We start from the raw sequence: 16,797 nt of genomic DNA on the forward strand, positions 1-16,797 counted from the left end.
TTAGTGCCTTGATTTAGCTGACATGCTGGTGTTCAGCCAAAGGTGGGACTGGATGATCTTGGACAGGTCTTTTCTAACCTAAATGATTCTGTGATTCTGTAGGAGATGTGCACAGACTTGGATTATCTCTGGATGAGTTAGGGAGCACAATGTACATTTTGGAGTGTAATACATCAGCAACTTCTATACAGAGTGATGGGGTTCTTGGAGTCCAACTGTGCCTCTAGTTCATGTGAATTAATAAATGTGTCTTTGATGATTTATTTCAATACAAATTACTTGCCAGTGTAAGCACAGCAGAATCCAGCTGCAGGCAGGATACTCAGGACCTTAGCAAATACCAACTTCTAAAAGCTTCAGTAAAACCTACCTGGGATTCCATCAGACTCAAGTGCCCATGTCAGTTATTGTCAATTATTCCATCTATAAGGACACATCAGATACACAGAAGACACTATTCTGACAGCATGACTGCCCTAAAATGATAACTTTAGCATAATGCACTTGACAATGAGAAAAGCAATAATAGCTATTTTGGGGACAAAAGAAAAATACAATGGATCTGATGACTAAGTGTTCGGGTCCCCAATGTAAAAGCAAAGTAGATCCCTGTCGTATTTAACTTGATTCTTTTGAATTAAACACTCCCATTAAAGTTTCCCACAGTAGCTTTAATATTTAATTATGTATTCCACCAAAGAAAAGAACAAAATCTTTGCAAAGGGGTTTTTGGGCTTTTTTTTCTGGATGTGAAATATTTATCAGCATATCTCTTTGGACAAGTATTTTTATCCCCCAGGCAGGGAAAAAAACTTCCACGTTCAAATCAATTTCAAAACATTTTATTTTACAGCTTGAAAGTTTTCTATACTTCAGCACCTCATGCCGTGACTTTGTTATTTCACTTGTTAATGAATGGTAATTAAATCTCTTTTGGCTGAAAAGGTTGGAGGGCTCCTGCTGTATTACAAAAACAATTTCTGAAAGTTACAAAAATGCCCAAGTGTCTAGAAATTAAAGCATAAAGTTTGCCATGATTTGAGTCCAAGTTTTAATCGCTTGGAAGGATTTGTGTGGGAGAACAGCATGTCCCAGTGAGTGTGCACAGTCCCCTCAAATTGAACAGACATAATTATGTCACTTTGTATCTACCAGAGTAAACACAATCATGCTCTTAATAATGTACATTGTGGCCACAAACTTCCTTGATCTTCCTAACAACTGTAGCTAACACTGCATAAACCCTATTATACTCTACCTACACAGAGAACTGCTACATATGTACATCTAAGGAAAAACTTGTTAATTTTGCATTTGCTCAGCAGGGCTTGAAACATCAGCCTATTAATTTTTCTTCTTTTCTGTATTCTCATTTCTTTCAGGTGCTTTGAGTCAGAAGATAAATGGAGCGCATGCTTACACCTGAGGTAGATAAAAGAGAAATAACTATGTATTAAGGCATTTTGTGGCATTACAGTGCTAAATAGAGACACAATATTGAAGAAGAAATATCTCCACTATCCATTTACATCCGTGCAGGCATCTGCTGGCATCAAATGGGCAGATTTGGTACATAGATTGTAAAAAGAACTATGTTAATTCCAATATAAAATGTAAAATATATAAATGCAATATAAAATGCAATTCCAGTGTAAAAATGTGTTTTATTATATACAATATACAATTTCTTCCTGAAGATGATACAATGATTTCAGTAGATTCTGAATCTCTTAAAATTACAGTTTCTCAAACAAGAAACTGGGAACAGGAATGCAACTAGATGAGTGCATTCCTAGACTGCAATTTTGGGAATGGGTTTGCTTGAAGGAAAGCCCCCTGTGTTGAAGTGAGCTACATCAGTCTTGAGGGGTGGTAATTTTGTCCTCATATCAATGCTGGATTGCTCCTTCTCCCTTTAAATAGAAACAAAGAAACAGAAAATTCATATTTCATTTCATTCATCCTTAGTTTACAAACTAAGGAAATCTGTGTCCTCCAGAGTTTTTTGATGCAACCATGTATCAAGAGATCATTTCAAAAGCGTTGTTTAAAGCCTGTTAAGCTAAACCTCCAAGACTAGGTGTCTGTTTGGATCTAATTACAAAACTACTGATGGGGTTTGGAATTATTAAAAATTAGAAATAAATGAGCTTTCTTTGTGCTACTCCCCAAAATGGTCAGAGCACCTCATTAGAGCAAGTACATACATGAGCTCCATGACTTCTGCTTTCTAATCACCATCGTGTTCTAGCTGGAATATGCCTGTTTTCAAACAAACAGCTACATTCATCAAAGGCACAATGGGGAGGTTTTTGTCCTTTGTTGAATTTTAATGAATACATAATGCTATCTGTCTTCACATTTTAACAAAGTTCTAGTGATAATTGCCCTGTCTGTGACATTTGCAGAAAACTAGCAGTGTGCTGTAGGTGCACTGACAGCCTCAGGGAGTTGCTCCATCTGAGAATCCAGAAGGTCTTGACTTTGATGGCCTCAGAAGGAGGGAATGAGTTCCACTCTCACAAAGCTGGAGAGGTAAGCAGAGTACTACAAAGATGAAGGGCAATATTCCAACCTCACAGCAATATACCTGGATGCTTCAGAGAGGTCCTGAGATACTTAAGATTAATCAGTGGAGCTTTATGGACTTCTAGTTTATCATAACAGCAGAAGTCTCAAGGCTTTACAAAGAAGGTCAGTACCATCACTTTCTTTCACAGTCACTGAGATTGAGACACAAATGTGAGTGCTTCCACACTTGTACAAAATCTAGCCTTTGTCACATGAGTGTCTTTGCTGAGTCCACACTATGGGAAAACAATTCTGTAATTATTACTTTTCTATTTGCCCCTAAATAACTGTCAGGATAGGTAGAAGTTCAGAGAAAGCATGTCAGATGTCTAGTTATGCACCCTTTTCCAAATTTGACCCATACAGAGGTAGGAGAATAGCCAAAAGATGGCACAGATGAACTTGGCAATGAAAGCCATTTATAACTAGTTTTAATTGTATCAATATAGCCCTAATGGATATGCCAGCTGACAGCACTAGAAACTAACATTCTGTATTTAGACGGCTTATCTCACCTCACTATTGGGCTTCCAAGTCTGGGGAGAGAAAATGATCCAGAATCCATGCTCATTTTTTCCTCATGCTCCCATGGAGACAACAAACAGATGTGCTCATCAGTATGGAAACTTCTATGCAACTGAATACTATAATATATTATGCAGAATTATTGTGCAACCAGCCACGTGCAAAAGCTCCCAGTTACTACTGACATCCCTCAGTGCAGTTATTTACATATACAGGACTGCTGTATTAGGTCTCTGGTGTGGATTTAAGCTTCACATTTTCTCACAAATCCTTATCAAGACCAAAATGGGATCCTGGTGCTAGAAGCAACTAGGAAAATAGCAATGCCAAAAGGGTTCAAGGAGCTGAAGTTAAAAATAGGAAAAGATAGAGCAAGAACAGCTAAGACAACTGGGAAATGCAACATTCAGAATCAGAGAGCTGAAAAAGAGGATTTTCAAATTCACAATCAAAATCTTAAACAATGAATTTTCATTTTTAACACAAAACAAAGCTAAATTCCTCCTGTCACTATATTCCTTCAGCATTACTTGCAAAGCTGCATTTATTCAGTACCACGATGTTAAATCACAACTCAAAGCTATCTTGTGCAAATCAATAAAAGCTTTAGATGATAACTTTGTGTAAGGTTATCTGAGAGTATTAATTCTCTTTCATACCAGGGTGGTCAATAATGTTGTTAATGCTCTTGTCCTGACAGGATCGTCTTTTTATTAGCAAAACCAGCTACATTTATTTCAGACATGATGTTAACATTAGCCAGCAAGATAGAGAATCAAGTCAGTGGTTTTCTGTCAGCTGGGATTTAGAGATATCTGAGATTGTATGAATCAAATGGCCCTGGCTCTTTGGCCAGCATCCACAGAGCAGGCACTGCCTGTCCAGCCCTGCCTGAGGAAGCAGGGGTGTGGGATGGCTGGATGGCAGGGAAGAGGACTCAGGGAAGAACCTGACTGCACAACAGGTTCTCTCTGTGCAGAAAGCCAGCAATGTGTCTTGCACACCTGGGAGGCTGGAGAAGGAGGGCTGCACAAAGTTGTTTTCCCTTACCAACACAAAGCACAGCCTAGAGACAGCAGAAGTTGCAGTTACCCAGGACTGGTATGCCCAGTTATGCCTCTGGGTTCTTCAAAGCAGGATGCAGTCCAACAGGCTTGACTGGGATACAAAGCAATGAGGGGCAGAGGAGAGCAAAGCCCAGCACCACTCCTCAACTGCCACAAAATGAAAGAGGTGCAAGCCAGGGCTGGCAGCACAGGGCTGGTGCCTGCTGAGGCTGTGGTGGGGGTCACAGGATGATGCCAGCCTGCAGAAGCACCACTAACAGTACCTGAATGTGCTTCCAAAACACAGATGCCACAAAGACACCAATGCTTATCAGACTAGAGTGGCATCAGACTACTACCTGCCCCAGTGGCAGGTATTTATCCTGATCGTATAAACAGTGTATCCAGCACTAAATGACTCTCGATATGAAATTTCTTTCACTGTATAGCATGCCCCCGTTCAGCCACCAACTTACTCAGTATTTTTTATTTTAAAGCAATTATGTCCTTAACAAGTGGAGTTTTTATGTCAGGAATTAATTCTAGGTGAGATATAACAATAAAATGTGGGTGAACTTCTCCTCATTTTATGAAGAGAAAGAGACATGATGCCAGAGTCCAAAATGAAAAAACCAAATGTACTGTGAAGGAGACATTTAGCTGCTGGAAATGGATTATCAGGCCTTATGGTAAACTCACATATGGATCCTAAAGCTCCAGAAAGGCCATTAGCACTGCACAGTTGTTGCTAATTCCAAACATTAAGGTAACATTATGCAATTTGCAGATGGACAAAAGTCACTGTTTATCACTGATTATTTTGCTAATTTAGTCATCAAATCATTTGTTGTCTGAAATTAAGGAAGAATTAATAACGGCAACTTTGAATTATATTCAGCAATAGTAGAGAACCATGGGCTGTAGTGTGTGAGGAAGACACAGGCTGAGGATGGAAATTAGTGGAAAGACAAAAGGCTTTCTGTGCATACAGAAAAACTTGGTAACAGATCACATCATCTGACTGCAGAAATTTAAGAAATCTCTCATTAAAAATAATGCCCACCCTCAACAAGTTTTCAGATGACGAGCTGAATGGAGCAGTTGACTCACCTGAGGGATGGGATACCATCCAGAGGGACCTGGATAAGCTCAAGAAGTCACCCTCGTGTGAGGGTCCACAAGACCAAGTGTGCTGCAACTGAGTCAGGGCAAGCCCTGGCAGCAATCCAGGCTGGGGGATGAGCAGATGGAGAGCAGCCCTGCCCAGAAGGATTTGGGGGTGCTGTGGGTGACAGGCTGGACGTGAGCCAGCCATGTGCACTCACACCCCAGAAATCCTGCTGCAATAGGACAAGGGATAAGGGGTTTTAACTAAAGAAGGGTAGATTTAAGAAGGAGATATAAGAAGGCAGATATAAGAAGGAAATTTTCTATTATGAGGGTGGTGAAAGACTGGCCCAAGTTGCCCAGAGAGGTGGGAGATGCCCCATCCCAGAAACATCCAAGGTCAGGCTGGGGCTCTGAGCACCTCATCTGGATGGAGATGTCCCTGCTCATTGCAGGAGGGTTGGACTAGATGGCCTTTAAATGTCCCTTCCAACCCAAACTGTTCTATAATTCTATGCTTTGATGTCAGAGACAAGACAGTAATGTGTGTTCTCTGGGCACAATCTCATTGGTATGAATAATTTAACTGGACTGCAGAACGTGTTCAGCAACATCTCTGATGGATGTTCTTGTCCTGGCCATAGATCATGGTAAATCCAGACCAGACTGAAGGAACATGGAGGATAACATTCAGGAAAATTAGGCAACAAAACTGTATCACCTCAGTCAAATTTGGCCACATTCTGATCCAAAAGGTCTGAACCAAAAATCTAGCTTATTCAGAAAGCTGTGTAGACAAAACTGTTGTTTTCCCATACTTCTTCTGTTGCTCCTTGCGTTTCTGAGACAGATATTTCTTTTTCACTTCCAGAAGCTCATTGTTAAGCCTTTCAATTTCATTTTTGTATTCTTTGCTCTGCATTTCACACATACTCAGTTCTGAGGACAAAGCCTAATAAACAAAACACAAACAGCACAAACAGGAGATGTCGCTTCACTTACACATAAGTGAGTACTTTTACAAACACTTTCTCCTTTTATATTTGATGATGTAAGACATGATCATTTTCTACCACAATTCTTTTCCCCACTTGATGTTTCATTTAATCTCACCTCTGTTCACCTAAAAACATCTTACAAAATAAAGGCTATGCCATTTAACCATAATACAACATGTAAAATACGCTCCAAGCTTTACGGGAATGGCATTAATGGATACATTAGCTCTTAATTTCTGGGACATAAAGCTGGGCAAAAATCCAAAGCTAAGGTCTTAATAAACCAGGGAATTATTTTATAATAATGGGGTTTATTCACAGGGATGCACTGCTAAGTGGAGTAATTCAGTCCACACAGGCAAAGTAGTACCAGGCACCGCAAATATGAATACAAAGCCACTTATATGTGAATCAGCAAAATTTTAAAAACAGAGGAGCATGCATAGTGCACCTTCTTTCTTTCAAGAAGGTAATAGCTTGACCTGGCACCCCAAAATGGCATGCATGCCAGCATGCTACAGCATGCTGTGCCTGAAATACAAAGCAGCAATTAACTGCATTAAGGACAAATAAGGACTGTATGGAGAACTTCAAATCACGTTCAGTTTAGCTAAACTCTGGCTTCTATTTTACATTTTCTATATTGTTTTTCTTCTCCATGGAAAGCTAAGATTTGCATAACAGCCTCTTTGTTTCCTAAGGGCCCATCTGCTCCTGCATTTTTTTCCTCGTGGTTAGTATAGACGTGATTATGATGCAGTGAACAGGAGATGATGACTTCAACAGAGAGAGGAGCTGCAGAAGTAGATGAACTCCTGGGGAGACTGATCTCTCATGCAGGCAAGAATAGAAGATCAGCTTATTCATAGAATATCATAGAATTCTATCAAAGAATCACTTTTTAATATTACGCTTTTAAAATTTTCTGCAAGACTCTTTTGGAAGCAGGAACTCCTCTCTCCAACTGACAAGGGGTTAGAACAGGTTCCTCCTGTCATCTCCACAAAATCTGCAAATCTAAATATACACGTACACATGGCAAGAGAAATAACAGTAACTTAAGACTGGATTCTCAGTATATTCCCACTAGTTTGTTAAAAAAAAAATGGCTTTGATTTGCTTCTTAAAGATATTAACAGTTTAAGATAAAGGGAAGGAGAATAAGCTGAATGAAAAGCTGGCAGTGTTCCAGAATGCCCATGTAAAAAACATATTTACAGCATCGTGCTGCTAACTCATCTTGTAATAAGACTTTTCCTCTATTTTAATTAAACAAAGTAGCATAATGTGCAAAAAAAAAGTTCGTTTACTGCTCTGTGTTGTCCCTTGAGGAGATGCAGTGATAACCCTGCTTTCCTGGTCTAACGCACCAGGGCAGGCACACAGCTCACTGAGGATCTCCCTGCAGCCCCTCCCCAGGGACAGTGGGCACCTCTTACTTTGATCTGCTTCATCTTCTCGCGGAGGATGTTCCGGTACTGCTGCAGCTGCTCCCTGGCCTCGGGGCCAGGCTGCCGGGCCAGCACGTGCCTCAGCTCCACGTACAGCTTTTCCTTTTCCTAAGGAGGGGACAAGAGGAGGAGCTCTCATTAAACTGCTACGGCAGCAGCACAGCCTGAGAGGAAATCAACCTCACTGAATATTGCAACTCAGAGAGGAAGGTATTTGGAGAAACAAATCTGCCTGGGTGTCAGGCTTTCCTCACTAGCCATAAGGTATTTAAAGTTGTTGTGATAGCAATGGGAGAGCTCATTAAGATAAACATCCAGCTACTTCAAACCATGAATGAAATGCTCTTAAACACCATCACCAGCAAGCACTCTCTACCTCAGCACTTACTGGAAGAGTATCCAGGGCTGGGAAATTAATCACTAGAAACTGTGCATATTGCAATCTTTCTTCTTATGAGTCACATTGCCTTACATTAAGGATCACAGCTTCACCCAACAGGATGTGAGCTGGCTATAGAAATGTCACCAAAGGACTGTACAAAAGAGTTACTTCTTCCGAAGAAAATCCTGCAAAGCACATGTACGCACACACAGATATTTATATATATATAACCTTTCGGTTTAACTGCAGGGGCTCTGGGAAAGGGAAAGAAATTATAAACACCAACAATTATAACTAGCACAATTACCAAGTAATTTTTGTCATGTGTCTCCTTGTCCTTTATGTTGGAACAGTAATACTCGTGGGAGTTGGATATTGCCATGCCTGAAAAGAAACCACACCATGGACCCACTTACAGCTTTCTGTACTGAAATGCCGCTTTCAGCTGTGTTTTGAGAGTGTACTTGTTTTTAGTCTGAGGAATAAAGCTCTGAAAAAAGCCACCTTCATAGTTTTGCACATTACAATAGTTTTACTATCTACCCTGGAAAACTAAGATCATTAAATAGTATTATTTAGTAAGATCACATCCTTTTCAGGTAAATTGAAAAACTGGAATTAAAAAGGAAACTAGCAGACAAAAGATTTAACTGAGGAAGACAAAAACCCCAAGAAGAAGGTAGGCTAGGTGATTATTTACACTGAATTTGGCAAAGCCCCTTTTAACTGTCTTTTTTATAAGGGCTCTCTACAACTTTTACCACAGAATTCGTCTGTTGATGTGGGAAATGATGCCGTCACATCATCTAAAATTGCTACATTTGGTCTTCCTCAGTGGTTGAGCCAGGGTTTTCAGAAGTGGTTTGCTATTTTGAAGATGTAAAATTTTAGGTGTCCAGTTTTCAAGAGCATAAGGAGTCTGGAGTTTTTAGACCTCATAATTTTCTGAAAACAATGGTCACAAGTTGGGACCTCAAAATGGAATCACTTCAAATCATGCCTTACTTTTGCAAGCATTGTCCTTAAACTCTGCAGATTACTGAGGAAGAATTCCTTATAAATGAAATTGTTCACAGCTTATGTCTGGAAAAATCAAAACCTCCCGAGACTCAGACTGAGGTTTGCATAGCAGCAAATACTAAATTGAGATTTCAGTCTCAATAAGGAGTTATTATTCCACTTCATAGTGGTATTCCCACTACCAGCTTTTCTTTCTGAAGAAGTAAGATTTTACTGCAAGGTAAAAACAACTGCAAAAGAAAAATCCACCTTGTTAAAATCTGGCCAGTCAATATTAACATTTCAACCCTGAACGTATCATATGTTTGTATTTTGTAATAGTGTAATGGTAATTTGGATAAATATGGGGCAACTGATGGAAATTGTTTTCCCATTTTCTTCTCTCCCTACCCTCTACAACAGCCAACCAAGCTCTTCAAACACTGTGCAATGGTGTGTATAATAACCTCATTTAGAGACAAAGCATGCAATCCTATTGTAAGGAGAATCTATTTTACACAGCAGAGACTCGTTAGGTGTCCAATATATATTGTATCCATAACCCAAAAGAGGCAGAACCAGATGTCTGGTAATGCATATCTTGTCCTTCCTTGCTGAGCACTGTCCATCTCTTTTACATCTAGCCAATTAATTTGTCACTGGGTTAGAAGCTCCGTATGTCAGCAAAACATTAAAAGAAAACCCTGGATACTTCTTTCCTCCTCAGCAGAGCTTGTATTCACAGGTTGGCATTTTTTTAATTTCTGAAATTTTACCCCAGGATCCAAAAAATAAATCAAAAAGAAATAAATTCATTTCAATTAATTTAAAAACACCAACCACAAGAGTAAATCTACGTGAGTCACAAGGTACATTGGCAGGTGCTTGCATCTCTACACATAAGAAATCAGAAATGACCAAGAAAAAAATATCAGCACAAATTCATAAAGAAAAACTTTGTTTTCTGTAATAGATTAGGTCAATCCATTATGACTGGATTTCTTTGGCTCGTCCCAAACTGCTTCCCCTCACATATCCCTCCATCCTCACACCAGGCTGCCATCACAGCACACATCTTACTACAGTTGTGAGGTTTTGAGATCAAGGAACTTAGAGTCACAAAACACACTGGGAGGCACAACTCTTCTTCTTGAGGTGAAGGAAGAGCCAACAAATCTCTGTAAATCCATGCTGTTAAGCCTCCACTGGTAAGAGTAATGTACCTGTGATCAGATCAGGTCTAGGCCAGTACAAAAGCTTTTTTATGGAACCTTCCACCATGGAATTCCCATGGAATTCAGCAGATGTTTGACTGTAGGACTGAGCCCATAACATCAACAAACTTCACTGGTCTATGACACAAACTAAGCCAAGATGATGGTGGAGAGATGATGGCACATTCATTTTGTGTATGTAGGGCATGCTGGGACACTCAGACTGAGGACTACAGTTAAATTTCAGGCATTCCAAAGAGAATTTCAGGACCTCTGTGAATACCTGCTATAAAAATTCTGCAAATAAAATGGCATCTTATTTTTAGAATAGCCCTTCCTGCCTTTGATTTGTTTCCCAGGGGATCTCTGAGGAGCTCACAGATTTGTCTGTAGGCCCAGCCATGACAGTAATTTTCTTCATCCCTAAGTCTCTCACCCATTAATTTGGAGAGGGAGGGTGGGGAAGTAAGTGGTTCTTTCCCCTAAATTTAACTAGGTGCTGTCTCAGCCATATTCTGGTGTTCTCCTGGCCTGCTCGCTCTACAGCAAATTGAGAAAAAATGGTTTTCTTCTGCAGAAGACTGGCTAGCATTTGGCAAACTTCAGTTGATTGTCCAGGATCAGGTGGTCACGACTTGGCTCCATCTTCAGCAAGAAGAATCACTTTTGCCAGCCAAATCCTACTTCAAAAGAAGATATTGCTGCTGACCAGCACAGCACCATTTGCTTTTCCATGTGAGAAGGACCATCAGTTCCATCAGACACATTCCCAAAGTGACAGCAAGGCATTCACAGCCATTGACAGGGAGTGGGAAGCATTCACCAGTCCCAGGCTGGAATAGAGCTCTAGAGATGTGACCCCATTTTGTGTCATCCTGTCCCTCACCATGAGACCAGGAAATAGCACATCTTATTAGTTACCCCAGGGTTCTATCCTGAACCAGAGATGATGGATGACCATACATTTAATGAAGATGATTTCACAGCAGATATAGGCCCTGCAGTCCCAGATTCTTCATTTTTATCAGTTCTTTCCACATAGATAATTCAACAAATTTACCTGACATATCAGCACCCCAAGAGCCTTCTCCGCCAGACCTGCAAAAATCCTATCATGCACCAAAAGCTTTCTATCACATGAACTACTAAAGAAAAAATCAATAAAACCCCAAAATAAAACAAAAACAATACAAACAAACAAACCAACCACACACACAAAAAAAAAAAAAAAACACACACACAAAAATGTTCAAAAGACTTTGCATCACTGTAAATTTAACTTATGCCAGTTCCTGTCTCCAGCAACTGATCTAAAGAAAAAACTCAAGAAGATAAAGATGTAGTGCAAAAGTGTACAATATAGTGTATGGCAGCAGTCCCTAAAACATTCAACCTAAATAAAGAAATCTTATTTTAATTAGTAAGGTGGAGAAGGCAATATAGTAACCATGCAAGCACTCCATAATTCCTCATGGCTTTGGTGGGGATAACAAGTCAGTCAATGTGCCATGGGGGGTTTCTTGTTTATTGGCACTATAACCAAAATGTCAGGGCTGTGCTGAACTCCAGAGGCATTTTGTTTACGATGCCATGCAGCAGCAGAGCATCCTTAAGGGTGGTGATTCCTCTTCATAAGTGTTAAACAGGACACAGAAATCTGGATTAAATACATACACAGCCATACATATCTAGTCATAGTCATTTTTGCTGTATAAGCTCTACATTTACTTGTTGTTGTGTATACCTAGCAGTAGCTGTTGGCTCAGGACATCTATCTTTAAAAGTTTTATGAGGTAAAGAAAAAAATTAGCATATGGTGACTTTCAGAAATTTTATAATAACAGAAGGAAGTTGCCTCCAGCACTATGAGAAATGTGCAGTATAAACTTTCTCTGTAAACAGTTTCCAAAAGCTCCTGCTCTTTCCTGTCTATTCCACATCCATCAGCAAACACCCTTGCAAGGATGCAATTCCCTAGAACAGCTCCTGTTTTCATTATCACCTAGACACTTCTTAATCTCTCACATGTGTGAGGTTTGTTATTGGATAAATTAATTACGTTTGAAAGAGGACACTGAGGCCCTTTCACAGTGAGGCAACACTAACACTGTGTTAGATGTTTTGGGTTTTCCTGTGAAAACCACCAGCTTGAAGGAAAGGCTGGGATAGTCTCATCTTTGGTGAAATCTGCAGCACTCACACTTGTAACTCATTTCTCCAGTTGATAATAATGCTTCTCAGTGTTTCCTTGGCACAGAGCAAACTGCACCAAATCGACTGGCATTTTCAAAAGAGCTTAATGAGAGAGGAAAGAAACCTTGGAGCACCTTGTAAGGTCTTCACCCTTGGCTTTTTGCAACAGCAAGAGCTGAATGCTGCAGTATCACCATCTTCCACAAACAACAAAGTATGAACATTTCCACCTGGAGTGCAGCTGCAACTTATTTTTATTATTATTGCTAGAAACTGTTACTATCAGATCTTCCCTAATAAGGGTGTAGGAAAACAGCATTTTTTCCAATGAACAAATAAATACATATACTCCTTTCAACTTCTGAACTCTAAGACACAAGGTTAAGAATCTATCCAAAGAAAATGGCATGGATGTGTCTTGCTGAATTAACAGCTACAGTACCCTTTTTACTATTGACATTACACAAGAGTTTATAAAATCATTAATCAGAGTAGCTCATTTAATCACAGTGTTTCTACTTTATATTGCAGAAGATTATCAATTATCTCCTATTCTATATGTGTGAGCAGAAATACACACACATACACACATGAAAGTGAGCTGTTCCTTGAAGGTGAGAATTACCCCTGACATTATGTGGATTGATGTAAATATTCCAACTATTTTCACAGTGCCTGCAGCTTGACAGCTGGGATGAAGAGAGCTCTAAACAAACCTTTGCTTTGCATTCTAGTAGCAGTTTGTCTTAAAGTGACCTGGAGGAGATCGGAGGTTGATACAAATCTTATCAACAAGGTTTCTAAATATTCTAAGTGAATAAGTCTAAGTGAATTCTAAGTGAATTCTAAGTGAACCTTTTACTGTATCATAATTGCATTATGCAGGGTTCTAAGAAAAAAAGAAAACAAAGTCTCTTCTTCAGATCTAGAGTATTTGACTTAAAAACCTCTGTATTTTAATGTCAGTGTAATGGTATGTATTTCAGCTATTCAATAGCCATTTAGATTTTTAAAATTATAGATGAATCAAAGAATTATCACAGCTCTGTTGATAACGATTAGCTGTTCCTGCAGGTGACAGCTTAGGGTGAGGATTCCCAGTACACCTAGCTTCTCTTCTCACTTCAGACTGATCTGACAGATGACCTCAAAGGGTCAGAGAGATTGCAGAGCTCCTTCTAGAAATATCTATTTTTAAGTTAGGCACCTACATCACTTTAGTTACCTGCTTGACTTAGATCTTTAGATTTCCCTGAAAGATGAGAGCACTTTGCTTTAAGTCCTTTGGTGTTCTGGAATTGCTACCTCTGAACAGCTGTCTCAAAGTCAAGCCACCACTTAAATCTACAATCCCTGTCTAACAAGGCAGAAAAGCCTACATACATCTTTTTGACAGGACAGCAGAGTTCCCCTGCATATATCAAGTACCTCAGGGAAGAAAGACTAGTCTCCTGTTACACTTTGGAACCTATTAAGAAATAACAGTACATCTAAGAAATACACACAGCAATTCTGAAATCATGAATGTTTTAATGCATGGCTTCTTTCAAACTCACTGTAATTAGAGCTGAACCTCTGCTATTCTTCAAGGAGTTCTGTTTCAGCTCCCCTTACCTGCTTCTTAAAATTCAAAGAAACAGAAACAGGACTAAAGGAAGGGGAAAGACAGTGAATCCTAATGTCCATGTAAAGACAACTGCTGTGCTCAAGTGTCCCATCCTGTTTAAGATTACAGCTGTATCTGCTTAGACAGGCATGGGAAGCCTTGAGCTCTGAGCCTCCAAGAGGTGCAGACTTGGCTGACTGATGCACCCTCCTTGGCACAGACTCTCCCTACTGAGGTTCATGGCTCCTGTGCCCTCAGCAGCACATTTCTGGATGTCTCAAGAGAAAAATGGAGAAATGAGGTTCTTTCTACACCTGATTGTGTCCTCCTATGTACCATTTCAAGCCAGCCTTCTAAAAAAACCCAACTAGCCACAGTGACTCTGCCTGCCTTTCTCTAACAGCTGCAAAACAGCTGCAGCATCTTTCTGCCTGTGTTCCCTCAACAACAGCACCATTCACAGTAAGAATGAAAATAAGAGAACTGGAATAAAACCAAATTAGTCTGTCCCTATGGAATTACTTTTTTTTTTTTTTTGGGGGGGGGTGTTACTGTTGTTACAACTGTCAGACAAGAGCATAATCCATCACTGACTGGGATGCTGTAGTTTGTCCATATCTTGCTGCTGAGGGAAGAGCAGAACAGCCCTTATCTTAACACAAGAACACCTGCCAAAGGGTGAATACTAAAGATGTACCTCTAGCTCTGGGCCACCCTATAGAATATGGGCTTGTGAATGTATTGCTACACTGCTGCTGCACTCCTGCAGTATTTCAGCTTCTCTGGCAGATTCTGGATGGCTGACAGTCAGTATCGGATTGCTACAGCACTGCAAAGTCTGTGCGCTGCAATGTATTCAGTCAGCACAGCAAGTCATTTATTTTCCCTTAACAAGATAACTGGTTGATTAATATACTTTACCCTGGGGTGCACAGCAGATTTATTTCCTTCTCAGATACATGCTGAACACAGGAATGAGGAGTAAACAAGGTTGTTTTCAGTTGTTATTTACTGGAACAATTCCTGAACTTTTTACCCAAGCTTTTTTCTAGCAAACTAATGTTGAAGTTAAGGGCAATTCTGACTAAGAACTTTAGGATTGGGTCATTTTACAAAATATTTTCAGTCTAATGATACAAGGGATCCACACTCAGGATTCTGGGTTCAAACCAAATATAACGTATTTGAATGAAACACTGGTGATCACTGTTTCTGTTTTGCTGATGCAAATTACAGATGACAGTGCTGTGTCTTAGGTTCTTATATGGTATCCTTGTTTCTGTATCTGAATGGTATTAAATCTTTATTGTACACATGCTGAAGAACTGCTTCCAGCCAGGGCAGTGATCCTCTTCTCATTCTACAAGAGTTCTGGACACAAAGAGTTGTAATGTGAATTGCCAAAGTTCACTAAAACTCCTTGAAGACACACAGGAATGAAACTCAGTCTCCCCGTCCCCCGGGACCACCATGCTGGCTGTGTCAATACTCCTGCTCCTTGCATTTCAGAAATAGCAGGCCTGGACTACAGCAGGAGGTTACAAATGTAGGAGAAAACTCACAATAAGCCATAGTGCACTTGAAGACAACAACCTCTTCAGGCATGCTAAACTTCATGAACTGGGAGTACATGTATTAGAATGCAGGACACAAAACTGTGCTTGACACTCATCTATGAAGGATAGTATTTGTGTAATTAAAACAATCTTGTGTGATGAGGAGGGATGACATCTGATGACCCACCAGAGTTCTCTTTTCAAGCTCAAACTCAAGTAAATATATCAATTATTTTAAAAAACTTGTAAGATAAATTCAGCATTCATGTATACTTGCCACCTATAAACCCTAAAGGATTTTAACTCTGCCTGCAACTTCCTCAGCTTTGTAAATAACAACTGAATATTTCTGACCAAAACATCATTAGATGAACAAAAAATGGTGCAGATCCCCAGAAGTTATTTTCTCAAATAAACTTGCACCTTGCTTCTGTCCAGAACTATTTATCATGGGAAATCTGTTTTATTTATGAGGGTGGGGTAGTTTCACAGAGAGTCAATAAAAATTATCTCTTCCACTAAGAAAACTGTTCACCAAAAGTATTTTGTTTGCTCACTAGGTAATCTGCTTTGCTTCCCATTTCTCAGTGCCAGAAATATTTGCACTATTTTTTATTGGAAAATTATTTTTTCACCCTAAAGAGCAGCCAATTATCTCCACCTGGTGACATTAAAGTGATCAGCATACTTCCTATCCATTTTTTTTCAAAACACTGTTTAAACAAACATACCAAAAAAAAAGGCTATTTTTCTGGGAAGACTTTATTCTCTTCCACTTGAATTGCAACATACGTGGGAGGAGGGAAAGAATCTAAATGTCAGTGTGTTTTTAAGAGCAGTTTATCATGCTGTAAATTTCTATAGCATAGAGCATCTTCTAATTCTAGATGGACTGAGATTAGAAGGTCTAAAATAAACTAATGCACCAAGAAGTGTATAGGAGATATGCAGAAATACAAAATCAACTCCTTTCTGAGGAGAGCTAGGGCAAGAACTGAACATTCCTCAGATATCTATTGAATTATTAAAGCTTACACAAAACTTTCAGGTAGATATGTAGACCCTCAAGAGACCTTCACATAGGTGAGTCATACCTTGAATGTTTTTGAGATATGATTCCTTACTACATCATCACAGGATTGCATATGA

General features: G+C 39.6%; 1 protein-coding gene across 6 annotated transcripts in view; it reads right to left on the reverse strand.

Annotated features, from left to right (window-relative positions):
- Positions 1–826: 826 nt before the first annotated feature.
- Positions 827–16,797, reverse strand: part of CFAP58 (cilia and flagella associated protein 58) — a 56,879-nt gene continuing 40,908 nt past the window's right edge. Inside the window, exons 16-19 of one of the 6 annotated variants that reach the window (XR_008432155.1) lie at positions 7,687–7,806; positions 6,068–6,201; positions 3,087–3,154; positions 1,825–1,913 (exon numbers count right to left, since the gene is read on the reverse strand). Coding sequence is in view for 1 of the 6 variants with exons in the window: in XM_053949710.1 (XP_053805685.1) it covers positions 1,793–1,913; positions 6,068–6,201; positions 7,687–7,806 (375 nt within the window). In the remaining 5 variants the exon portion in view is untranslated. Of the gene's footprint in view, positions 1,914–3,086; positions 3,155–5,273; positions 5,483–5,970; positions 6,202–7,686; positions 7,807–16,797 lie in introns of those variants that run through there. The other 5 variants (XR_008432154.1, XM_053949710.1, XR_008432152.1 and 2 more) reach the window with 5 other exon arrangements.

This window comes from Vidua chalybeata, chromosome 8 (genome assembly GCF_026979565.1).
Source record: "Vidua chalybeata isolate OUT-0048 chromosome 8, bVidCha1 merged haplotype, whole genome shotgun sequence".
Classification (NCBI taxonomy): Eukaryota; Metazoa; Chordata; class Aves; order Passeriformes; family Viduidae; genus Vidua; species Vidua chalybeata.